The 13,398-nt window shown below is 33.8% G+C and overlaps 1 protein-coding gene across 1 annotated transcript in view; it reads left to right on the forward strand.

Moving 5' to 3' along the window:
- The window catches only part of Roc2 (Regulator of cullins 2), a 36,080-nt gene extending 25,508 nt beyond the window's left edge, over nt 1-10,572 (forward strand). The window contains exon 2 of the mRNA XM_076115720.1: nt 10,335-10,572. Within this exon, the coding sequence (XP_075971835.1) occupies nt 10,335-10,516 (182 nt within the window). The 3' untranslated portion in view covers nt 10,517-10,572. The remainder of the gene's footprint in view (nt 1-10,334) is intronic.
- Nucleotides 10,573-13,398: the final 2,826 nt, after the last annotated feature.

A 13,398-nucleotide genomic window follows, 5' to 3' on the forward strand; every position in this document is an offset into this window, starting at 1 on the left:
ATAAATGAAAACGAATAAGCTTCAATCAATATATTTTAAAGAATTATTGGTATTATTAATGTTCTTTTATCTTTATTAATATTGAAATAAAAATAAATTGTTATTTTTATAAAATTAATTGCAACGTTTTGTGAGATTGTTTTACCAAAGGTTTGCGGTCGCTACTGTGCCTGAATGATTGTTACCACACACGCGTGTTCTACCCACACATTTTAAACGTTTTGTAATTCACACACGTCATTCACTCACACAGGAACAATCTAGCGATACACGTAGTTGGTGAATGTATGAAAGAGTGAAGCGCCTTTTCTATACCTATAGCTTCGTACTTGTAAATTGTACCTAGATATTACAGCCACTTTATTATGTATTCGTTACAATACTCTACTTTCATTGACGTCAGTAATCTTTTTCACGAATTTTTAAGTAGTTACTTAAATTAATTAAAATGGAACTGCGAAGAAAGTAAATAGTAAGAAGTTTTAAACAACAAATGTAAAAGGCTGGCTTTAATTTCTAGAAAATAGTCTAGAATTAAAGTTGGCAATGCTTACCTGTTGATAGTTTAAGTGCTAAAACCCTATGCTCATATGCACTAACTCATTTTCCCTGTAGATATGAAATACACGTTCGCGTTGTTTACAGGACTTTGTTCGGATTTACCATAATGGAGAATGTTACTAGGTATGCCAAATCGCTTGAAATTTTGACTCAGTAAAGCCTGTACATGTACATGAAAACTAGTTTTTGTTTTAGTCAAAAATACCAAGTAGTTTTGATTTAACAAGCATTCAAAGTTTCAAAAAATATCGAGTCCCGCTAACAGCGTGACGTCATAGTACACCATGCCGCGCGGGCCGCGTCCCGCTTAATATCAAGTCTACAGCCGTAGATGTAATAGCTTACGCAGTATTTTGTTGTATTTTCGTCTGCTTATTACATTTAAAGTGTAATAATAGTAAATATTATTAAAAAAGACTATGTGAGCCAGACTTAGCGTAATGTACAATGACGTCACACCGATTCGCGCGGTTACAACTTGTTTTACTTATTAATCGGAAACTAATTGACGTATCAAAGTAATTCTTTCACTAGTATTTTTTATTTTTAACAGAGAATATGGAGAGCTAATAATCCAAATTTGTTAACATTCTCCATTCAGTTATAGGGAATATGTAGAAATATAAACCAATGAATATGCATCATATAACTTCTATTCGTGAACACGCCCGCGTAGAAAGATTGCCAGAAAAAAAATAGGATTTACTTTTTTCAGACAATCCTTTATCCAGGTTATAAACTATCTGCGGGTCAAACATAAAATAAGTAAGTACATCCATCCTTTAATCCATCTTTTGCATTTATAATGGTGGGTTTAGTCAGTCACGTTGACTTTAGTTCTAAACATACTTACGTCACTACACTAAATCATGTGGATTCGACACGGAATGATAAAGGTTAGCGTATATTTTTCTTGTAAATCGAAGTCCATGTAGTAAGAGTTCAAAGTCCATATTCATTATCACGTTGTAGAGTTCCTATTAGAATCTTTAAACTAAGGTTTTAAAGGTTAACTGTTTTTTTTACAGGTGATTTCATTTGCAATAAACAATCTCCAAATATTTTACGACACATTGCGCATTTCCTTTCGCAACCTCACCACTATAACGATTAAAAATAATATTTTGATAACCTGAAATTAAAACTGACGTGCGAAATTTCCATGAATACGCTAGATTGCGTGCTGAAATACCTTTATTAAAACTCGAATATGATGGAAAACAAACCTATTTTGTTTGTACTTAGGATAAGGGACTCTAAAAGCATAGATTAGTTGATAAAAGTTATTTTTACCACAATCCAATTTATATTATCTCTATCGGATAAAATGGTGAAATTGAGGTGTAAGCCTTCGTCGTAGTTGACAGGAATAAAATAAATGTACCCGTAATTTTCGAGACGTATAGGAGATATTTTTAAACGTAGATTTATTTAGCGTTGAGATGAAAGAGCAGGACTTTCAGGGAGCAATCACCGCGTGTGTACGCAGACGTGAGTCCGTAATAAATCACACGCATATCTCAGCCAACGAATGTTCTCGAATAAACCAAATCTAAAGTTACCATTGACGATCCTTTTGAAATAGTATCTTCGATCTCCAATATCATGAGTTTATTTGGTAGTGAATAATTCGATCTAAATATAGACGTGTTACGATTATCAATTGATCCATTGTAATAATACTAGTAATAAAACTTATTACGTTTCATATGGAGTGTTATATGAATCCAATCGAAGACGTAAATGAATCACTACACGTGATAGTAATTGTTATCAGGATCACGACTCTTTGAACAATTATTTTCCTTACACGTGATAGCATTCACATTTGCACCTTTTGACGTATCTAACCGAAAGAGTATGTTTCACTGTTGTTTTAAACAAAAAGAACTTAAAATTTCGTTCGTGGTGATCCGATTAGCAGCAAAATATAATTTCAGATTTTCAGTTACAATGTAAGTGGACATAACGAATTTATTGCTGCACCCGACATGAAAATTTGCTTAAATACGTAATTAACCAATATTAGCGTTGTTAGCGTGGCTATTGTTAAGTGAAAATTGGCGAAGAATAGCTAGTTTTAGACACATTTTCGCAAACAACTAATTAGAATTGTCAATCAAAACAGAAACGAATAAGTTACTAATTTGCAAATATAATTATCTCTTCAAAGAAGGCAGTAAAGCGCTAAGTATATTAAGATAAAGTAAGCTTTAATAATGCAATAAGGAATTATAGACAAAGTATTTAATGAGCATTAGTGTAATGAGCGTCTTGCAGCTGTTTGTTAGCTACAAGTACATTAGCATAGTCAAACTGACATAAAATCTGCCTTAGATGTCCTATTTGTAACAAAATGATGACTTCTTATACAGTTAATAAAATAATACATAATTATGTTCTTAGGTACTTAGTGTAATTTTAGCATTTTAATGTTAAAATGAACAAAACACATTTTTTTTTAGTGAGATACACCAGATGACTTTAATATTATGACTACCTCATTACAAAATTTATAAAAATTACAAATGTCGGTTAAAAGACCCGTTGACATTACTCTTTACCTAAGTAATGCAATAAATAACGGGCTATATGTAAAATTAACCGTTTAAAATGCACTAAGTAACGAAGTGATCACTGTTTTGTTTATATAATTATGCTATTGTTCGTAGATAATGAGGTCGTAAAAGCTACTCCACGTGCTAATGCTAATGACAAACATAAACAATGTAAAGCAAAACTTGCCGTATAATGTTTATTGATTTACAAATACTATCATGCGGATATCAGCGTAGGAAGTTGAAGCAAAATTTTCCCATTATTGCAGCTACTCTACGTTTTAAAAATAACTATTTGCTTAATATGAACGAACGTTATGCGTTATTAAGCTTAGGGTCGATGTTTCTATTGCTTGATAACATTATTAGAGCACAACTTTTTACCGGGAGTCTGCAAATCGTCAAAATGATTCCCTTTTAGCATCTACTTTATGTAAAACTGCACAAACTTTAAAATAATTTTTTGACTGCCACCGTGGCGCAGTGGTTTAGGTCGCCACGCTGATACCACTGCAACGGGAGGTCGTGGGTTCGATTCCCACACGGAGCAATTATTTGTGCGATCCACAAATAATTGCTTCGGGTCTGGTTGTGCTTTGTGTCCGTTGTTTGTATGTTTGTAAAAGTCCCCGCGACACAAGAGCAATTCTTAGTGCGGGAGTTGTCTTTTAAAAAATAAAATAAAAAAAAATAATTAATGGGATATATGCGACAAGTAATTCAAAACATACATATTTCGTCATTTTTATACAAGCTCTTCAAACACGCAAACATATGAAAAAGTAGCATCTTATTAAATATCGAGATATCTGTATCCACACTAGAACCTATCAAAGTCAAAGCTAATATTAAAAGTACGATCAAAGAACTTCAATAAAATTGTTCATGTTTGTTCTTTTTCTTTCATACCAACTGTGAAGTTTTTTATTGAACGACAATACAATAACTACGCATGCTGTGCAAATATGCATATGAATTCAAACATGGCGTCCTTCAGACAATATTTGCTATTATCTTGATACTTACCTAGCTATAATACCAATTGGCATGTTAATTTATTTGTATTACCGTTGAATATTCTTTTCTTACAGACATATTCTTGTTACCAAGCCAAAATTTGGACAATTACGTAAGGTTTCGTGATATTTTGTACCGTTTCTATCAGATCTTGAGTGTCCTTTCTTCGTCCTGTACGGGAAGGCTAACAATACTAGCTGGATTCGCACCTAACAATTCCATTTAAAAAAATGGGTAAACATCTCTTTTTTGTCGGCCATATTCTAGACCTGAAAAGACCAAAGCAACATGCAAACGTTACTATTCTGTTAGTCCATACTAATATTATAAATGCGAAAGTAACTCTGTCTGTCTGTCTGTCTGTGTCTGTCTGTCTGTCTGTCTGTCTGTCTGCTACTCAATCACGTCAAAACTACTGAACCAATTTGCATGAAATTTGGTATGGAGATATTTTGATACCCGAGAAAGGACATAGGCTACTTTTTATCCCGGGAAAATGACGCATTTCCCGGGAAAATTCAGAAAATTCAACGAAGTCGCGAAATATCAATATTATAATGACATTGAATTAACAAAATTACGTTGCCATGGCAACTGTTTTAATGGCGGATATGTCTTAGCGCGACTTCGTTATACTAAGAGATATAAATAATTTTGAGAATATTTTTCGTGAAAAAAAAGGATATTTTATATCATCACGCTACGACCAATAGGAGCAGAGTAGGTAACAGTAAAAAGTGTTACAAAAACATGGCGTAATATGTGACGCAAGCGAAGTTGCGCGGGTCAGCTAGTGGGTAATAAATGACGTCAACGTAATTAGACTTATAGTGTTAGGCTATTACCTCATAGCCTAAAGTTGTAAAATCATATCACATGCCATCAGTCCTATTCTTGGAATAACCAGCTCCTCATATTTTATGCGATGATGCAGCGATTCCAATATCTACTGTCATTTCCTCTCAAAGAATATTTGGTGCAGTACTCACTGTGATTGTCACTATTCACAAAATTTACTGTTTAAAGAACTCTTATTGGTTTGCGTCGAGGTATAAATTAACACCATTATACAAATTGGTGTCTTCGCACTTTGCGTCACGTACCGATCATGCACCAATAATGTGGGCATTGTTTAAACTGTACCTTTATTTCCAGTAATTGGTTATCAAGTATAGGTACATATTTGGACGTTTCCAAACGAGCGCTGATATCATTCATTTGCCCTAAAATGAAGTCTTCAACACATTATCGAACAAAAATCAATAGGAAGTTTATTCTTCGTAGTGATAGTTTGACCACATTTGTCTTTATTCTGTCAACAGTATATACATTTCCGGGTAAACAGATAAAGCCTAAGGAATAACAGAGTGTTTATAATATTTGAATTAGATCAGGTCAGCTTATTTCAGATTAGCCTAGATTAGACTAAACACGTGGTTAAATAAACAACAATGGCGTCTTATTACATGTCATTCGATTGTAAAGCTTAACCATTTAGATGGGTTACGTACTTGGCCTGAATAACAAAACATAATGAATGCCGGTCTTAATAAATTTGGCCTAGCGATATTAGTTGGTCCTAAAATGATGAACTTTTATGGCGGAGTAACTGCATTGGATGAGGCAATAAACAAAGTAGTTCTGTCTAAGTTAAACTGGTTGATCCTTTACTAATTGTATCCAGAAACTTTCGGATGGAACGAAATCAGCAAGACGCTTTAGTAGAATTATAAACCTGTATTCTGCTAACCTCTCCACCTCGTTTGGGAGGAGACCCTTGCCCAGCAGTTGGACAATATTGGGTAAAAAAAAATTCTGCTAAGACAAGTGACCTACAAAACTGTCTTCGATACACAAAAAAATGTCTTAAACTAAACGTATACCTACACCTGCCCTTGATTACAGTTCAGTAATTAATAAAAACAGCATTTTGTTTCAGCATAGGTCCTTAAAGTCAATGACTTCAACAGAAATACACCAGAACCTTCAGACGACTTTTAGATCGTGTTCAGAAAATTAAGTTTCTTTTTATTTTCTTTGCCTAATTTTATTTTCAACCTCTGAATACTTAAGTTCACATATTGTTTTTATTGACAATGCACGACAGATTGTTTATTTGTTTGTGAATGAGGTACATAGAGGTCAATATCGCAAATCGAGTAAAACGTGCGTCTGCGTCTTTGCCGTGATTGAGCTTGATTGGGGGCGGTGTCATGTACATTGCGATTTATTGATCTGAATTAAGTGCATTGTGAGTGCGTACACACCTCCCATCTGTTGTTTGTGTATCCTTCAGAATTACTTTAAATCAATTGCTATCCTTTTACATGATTGGCTGCATAGAAGGTGCTGTGACTACTGGGTATTTCTGCTCAAAATATACGTACTATACTACGTACGAATAGAAAATTCCTGTATCGATTCTGGCTAACTTTGAATCTGCCAGTAAGGATCGAATCATCAGCCGATAAAAAAGGAAACAAAACTGAATAAAATTATAAAATACGTTTATATTATCTATTCTAGATTCAAATGTGAACGCTTTTTATAGGCCTACTTTGGTTGTCATGCAATAATCAAAGTCACATAGACGGAGGTAATAAAAATCCCAACGTTTTTGCATGTAACGATCACTAGGACTTTGGTCAACCACAGATTATGTAAATATCATATTATTAGAATCGGAATTTAAATGTCGATATTTCATAAACTGCAAGGCAAAAAAACCTTAATGCTTAAACAAGAAATATTTTTTTCAAGTACTTTTACCTAACACTTCAGATGTCTGAAAAAACTGTAATTTGTTCCATCTATAATTTTATGCAGGGCCTACATTCACTTTTATGTACCGTATGAATCGTTTATGTAAAATATCTACGTAATGGAAACATTAGATTTCATATTTATTTAACATCACATACATTATGTATTACCAATACTTGTTAATGCAGTTTCGCGAATAGAATATAAATTAAATATTATTCAAACTACATCGTAAATGATACCACTTTTTCTATAATTCTGTATTTTGACATATTATAGGTATTATCTTTTTTGATCACATATTCTGATCGCAATAGCAGAATTAAAAAAATGTGTAGTAAAATCTATAATAAACTCTTACTTGTCGTTAATCGATGAAAGATTTAGTACATCCGTAGTCAATGACGAATTGACGCAATTCCTGTATCAACAAATTCACGAACTATAAATAAAATCGTGGCGGAATTCGATATGTCTAATTATAAACCTTTAATACCAAATGAATAGCATGACACTATACAGTATGCTTGTTTTAACAAAAAGTACAGAGGTCGATAAAAGCACTTTATTGCAGGTAAATTCTGAGTGCAAGTTGGGCTGGTGATTCCTGAGATTATGGCGTTCAAACAAACAATTAATGTAGCTCTACATAGTATCTGAGACTCAGCTTTACATAGTATCTGAGAGCTTTTAGCACGATTGTCCAGTTACGTAACATATTTGTTGAGAGCTGCGATTGGTGAGACTGGCGTAGGATTATAAGAAGGGGAGGTCCGTACTCGATAGTAGATAGAAGTAAATTGGATGATTTAAAGATATACATATCTTATACAAAGTAGTCAGGCAAAGAAGTTACATAGTTCTATAAGATCACGCAAACATCAGTTAGTTGTAATTACTTGTGATAAACATCATCACACCACGGCTGCACGGCTGCACGGCGATGTCTCGTGGTTCCTCACAACGTGATCTCCTTGTTTGCTCCCAGCCTACCGTCACAACACCTATATAATATAATAATACCTTTATCACATTTAATATTTACTGCAAATATCCCATTCAATTGATGGTAATTAAATTAATTTCTCTTTACAATGTGGGTTGTATACCTAATAAATACCTAACCAATCTTGTAGACGCTATAAAGCTTGAAAAAAGGGAAGCCAAAAAGGCTTTACCTATCAGCCTATGAGCTACTGCCGCTTGAGTTCCTACAACCAAAAAATAAGTCATTTACTTTTGTGCTAATACACTTATTCTTGCCGCATACGTCGTAAGGGCCTTCATATTCGTAAAAAATAACAATTTCTCCGCCAACTTAAATATCTTGCTGGACTAGGAACCAATTTATATGAACAAAGAGTACATAGGTATAATGACTTCACAGCATTGAATTGTAGTCGTAAAAAATGGATGACGCCAAAGTTTAATCAAACTAGGTCCGGCGTCAAATGCATTTATTTATTCATGATTTTAATGTCTATGTACATGCATTTTATTCAGGGTAATGCTCTGTAATCTTGCTATAACTTAAACTTTCGCATTGCATGTATAGTATGTACTTATGTAGGTACATATATTATAAAAGAATACGGGAATTAACGACCACGGCTAGTGTAACCTGCGCCGTAACGTCTGTAATTTTCAGATAAAATGCGTGTTCAACTTAATTCCCGTATTCTATTGTATAATAAATACTGCTTCTAATCTTTATTTCTTAGAAAGTAGGAAAGTTATTACATTTCCGTGCGAACGAATTGAAACAAAGACAAATAAATTTGTATTTCAGAATTAAATGTACAATTGTATTACTAGAATCAAGCTGTTATATTCTATACGGAAACTTTTTTGTAACAAACAATGCTATTTTTTTAAATACCCTACTTTACTAAACCTTGCGTAATTCACAAGTCAATTGAATTACAAATGTTCTCTTTCGAAATAGAAATAGAGATCATATCATATTCTTTCATAAAGTATTCTAATACCTGATCCTTTTGTTCCGCAACAGTAAGGTACCCTAGAAATCTTTATCGACACCCACCTGTAGCGCGATTCTCTACGACCAGGAAGTACTATTGAGTGGCGAAAGTTAGACATTTAAAATGTACTGCAAAAATAGTTCCTATGACTCCCGCTAGAAGCGCTGATCACATTTTCGTAGATAACCAGTTGTCTATAGTCGATAGTATTAGAGAATTGCGCTACTGAACGACGCATTGCAAATTGACATCGTGGAATTAATAATAATAAATATTCCACACGGCCTTCACGTTTGGAGAAAAACCAGTTAAAGTGTGTAAAAAAATAGAGAATGTCGCGTGCATTATGTTATTAAATATTTCCATTATTATTAGTATAATTACGGCATAATTTTGTTTAAATTCCACAGTCATCGTCTGCTCTGTAAATAAGCCAAGGGCTGAAAAAATAATACATAATGGTTTATGTGACGTACATCCACGGTCACGTACAGTTAACAACAAAAATCTCTGAACAACTCAATAGTTCAAAAACTACTTATCATTACGGTTTTAACTCGCTAAAATTGGTCACAATTATCATTTCAAAGTGTCTCGATTGTTTTCTTGAAGGAATAACATGCATATTTCAAACAGGGCATCGTAAAGTTCTATTTGTTAAGCGACTTTTGTAACTGATTGTACTAATGCTGGCGTTTACAATGTTAATTACTTGCTTGTCTCAGACCATTATATAACCAATTATACTGAGCTTTGCGTGGTACGCTATCAATTCATAACCTATGTTCTTATTAATGCAGTGCAATAAGGCTTTACGTAATAGCATTGATCATTTTATTTGCGATAATCGTTATGTAACTAACGTGCATTTCATTTACACATATTTAAATTCAAAATTATACTGTTTGAAGACTGAGCCACAGTGTAATTTATAGACAACAGGTACGATTCTCTACAATTGGAATCACCTAGTATCGAGAGTTTGACGTTTAAAATTGAATGCCAAAATAGTTTCTACGACGTCCGCTAGAGGCGCTGAACTGACTGTCATACAACATTTTTCGATAGCTAGCCGGTTGTCGGTAGTCGAAAGTGGTAGAGAATCGCGGAAAAGATCATCCCACTCAAAACTATTCCGCTGTCACGCGATACCTCTCACCTCTTCTAACAATACTTGAAAATGTTTGAGATTAAGCTATCACCCGAATGTGCGCTATTCGAAAGTAGTAGTTTACAAAATTTTCGCTGCTCTTGTTTATTTTCTTACTAGCGCTTATCTTGACGATGGATTAAATCTAGACGGTGTAAATGCACTATTGTCCTAAAGTCTAGACTATTTCACTTTTATATTATACACATAACTCAATCTATCTTAATTAATTTTGTCGACAATCTGTTTATAAATATCGTTTGATATAAAAATATAACTTTAATCTTATCTCTTTGTCAACAGATGCTTGTCTGCGATGCCAAGGTGAGAGCAAGAAGGATTCCTACGGCAAGCAAGACTGCGTGGTCGTGTGGGGTGAATGTAACCACAGCTTCCATTTCTGCTGCATGTCTCTTTGGGTGAAGCAAAATAATCGGTGCCCACTCTGCCAGCAAGAGTGGTCTATACAACGAATGGGCAAGTAGGATTACACGTGAAGAAGAGTTAAATAAAGGTACAGGGGCTTCTCAATCAACGCAAACTGGACTTTTATTTTGATACCTTACTCGTCATCATTTTTAGTGTATAAAGTTACCTTAAAGGTAGGTAGTGGTTTGATAGTTTTTCTACAAGTCAGATCGCTAGGTTATTTTGCAAGTGGAAAACCGGCCGTTCTATTACCCAACTCCAATCTTATCCTAGATTTTATCGGCATCTTGATAATTATTGACAACGCATTAAAATAATTGGATAAGCGTATTAATCTTAAACAGGAATCACGTTCTAATATCCACGTGGCACTATTAATTTTATTATTAAAACTTGTTTCCAAAATTCAGCGTAATGCCATATAAAGGATAAAAGAAAAAAAATCTGACCAGGAACTTTGTCATCTCCAAAACATCCCAACAACGTCCATCACATTTTTCTTAATGATTCCGGAATGGATAAAAAATAATTTTGAAATAATATGCCTACACAAAGATAACGATGTTTGACACGTGTATTGGCATTATCCTGCAATCAATTGAATCATACTTATTATATTGGCCTATCTGTAAGTCAAACAACATCGTTCGATATTTTGATTTGATGGATCACCTCATTACACTTATTTTGCTTGATTCAATCTTATTACAAATCCATCTGTTCATGTTTCGCGTAGTAAATCACGTTAGTGTAAACAAAAGTGTACCAGGTTTAGGATAGAGACCAATTGTCTTAGTAACTTACTGAAGTTACTAAGACAATTGGTCTTGGTACTTAAGAAACATTTGAATAATATCAAACGAGAATTTCTGTAAAGCAAATTTTATCTTGATAGAATAGAGAAGCCACTTAAAGTCTTGTGTGGAATAAGAACTTCTATGAAAACATTTATTTCTAGCTAAACAAGTTAATAATACAGAATGCGGTTTTAAAGAGCAATCGGCCATTCTAATGTGGGTTTTTCAGAATCAGGTTTTTTATTGAATGACAAATTGACAAGGAAATTTACTGGGCAAAATTAAACAACAACCCGAAAAAAAACTTTTTTGGGTGGAGCCTGAAGCATAAGCTTCTAACAAACAAGTACCTGTTTACCTTCTAAAATACAAAACTTGCTTCCTTTTCCAGTCTTGATATATTCTATTTTTTGTTACTAGATCATAAAAAATCTTTATCATCAGCATGAGTTAAAGTTTTTTGAACCATTCGAATAGAAGAAAATATGAGATTGCTAGTTTTTTGTTTGCGGTTTCTGAATTATGTCCAAAGTTGAAACGCAATTTAGCTCTGAAGCGTTGTAAATTTGCAGGTATCAAACAAAATCTTTACAGTTACTGATTGCAGGATGTAAGAGAGTGTGAACAACCTCTTAAGAAACATTTTTTTAGAATAAAATATCCCTCTCTCGCTATAAAGATTTCGCCATTTCCCACCCATGCAATAATACAGTCCATGACAATATGATGGACTGTATTATTGAATATCAAGCCTCTCAACTAAATGGATTACTGATGGCTGCAATAAATCGAGGAAGTCAAACATAGTTAATCAACGTCACGTTGTGAACAAATAAACACTTCCCGTTTACATTATTTTTATTGACGTTTGAAAACCTACATACAGCCTTCTCCATTGCACGTCAACCGCATAATTAACTTTATAATTATAACTTAGTTTTATGGCGCCTTTTCTATTATATTTTCTTAGTTAAAGGTCGCCACAAATTGCCACTATAGGATAATAATGGAGTGGTCTAAATCATGATGCGCAATATCTTTGTCAGAACGAGAAATAAGACTAAGACTATAATTCTAAGGATATTCTATTATTCTTCTTGTCATTTTATCTGAAGAATCAGTTGCAAAAAGAAATTATTATTTTTATAATGCAACATTAATATTATTCCATCCGATCTTTCGAAATAGGCAAATGATAAGTTTAACTAGAGAACGATGACTAACTAGTATGTACCTGCTTACATTTTTGAAGATGGTGAGTCTAGTTTGCAGAATTACAGACATTTACAGATGCACAATAATATGATTACAGATCCAGACGTAACGGTTCCATATTAGTTCAAAAGGTTATTGTATTTGTGAACCATAATCTTATTGTCTTACTACAAAGGTTTCCTGATAAAAAGCGTTATGTAAAACAAATCTCATGCAGATGTCATCTGAAGAAGAATGAATGACGTCAAAGTGCCGCCGTGCCCACGTCGTATATTCGCACGTATTTAACAGTAAATGAACATTATAAGTACCCTCCTACTGCGTAGCAATTCATCACAATGATCGACAGCGCCAATGTCAAATCAATAACAATCACTTGAAACATTGAATAATTTTGTAGGCGACGCACATTCATCGATAGTGACCTGATCTTTCCGCCGCAACTTGACCTAAGACTTGCAGCGTTTGTTGTATGAAACAACATTGAATAGTTCAGCTACCTACAGGCTATAGAGTATAGGTATATTCCTCTCATATTCAGTCTGTTTCATGGCTGTTCGATGACACCTGGTCGACCTCTAGACGGTTATCAGTCTTCCTCGACGACATTATACCTACGCTCAAGACAGGATACTAAATTACATTAATCTTCGTAAAAAAAATTGTACACAATTTTAAAACATGACTTAACGAATTTATTACAGCTTTCAATACAATTTCTTGCTCTACACTCGTACATATTAGCTGAAAATTTGCTAAACGACCTAAGTAATTTATGACTAGACGTTTCAACATTTTTTTCAAGATCCCCAACTAGCGAGTGTAAATGGAAAAACTTTTTTTTACCCTGCATTTAATTAGCTCTACTTAGAAGCTCTACGTTCTTTTGACAAACAAAGTACCGTTTTCTACTTTAGTGTTCCGAG

The sequence above is a fragment of the Anticarsia gemmatalis genome, chromosome 1 (genome assembly GCF_050436995.1).
Source record: "Anticarsia gemmatalis isolate Benzon Research Colony breed Stoneville strain chromosome 1, ilAntGemm2 primary, whole genome shotgun sequence".
Lineage (NCBI taxonomy): Eukaryota > Metazoa > Arthropoda > Insecta > Lepidoptera > Erebidae > Anticarsia > Anticarsia gemmatalis.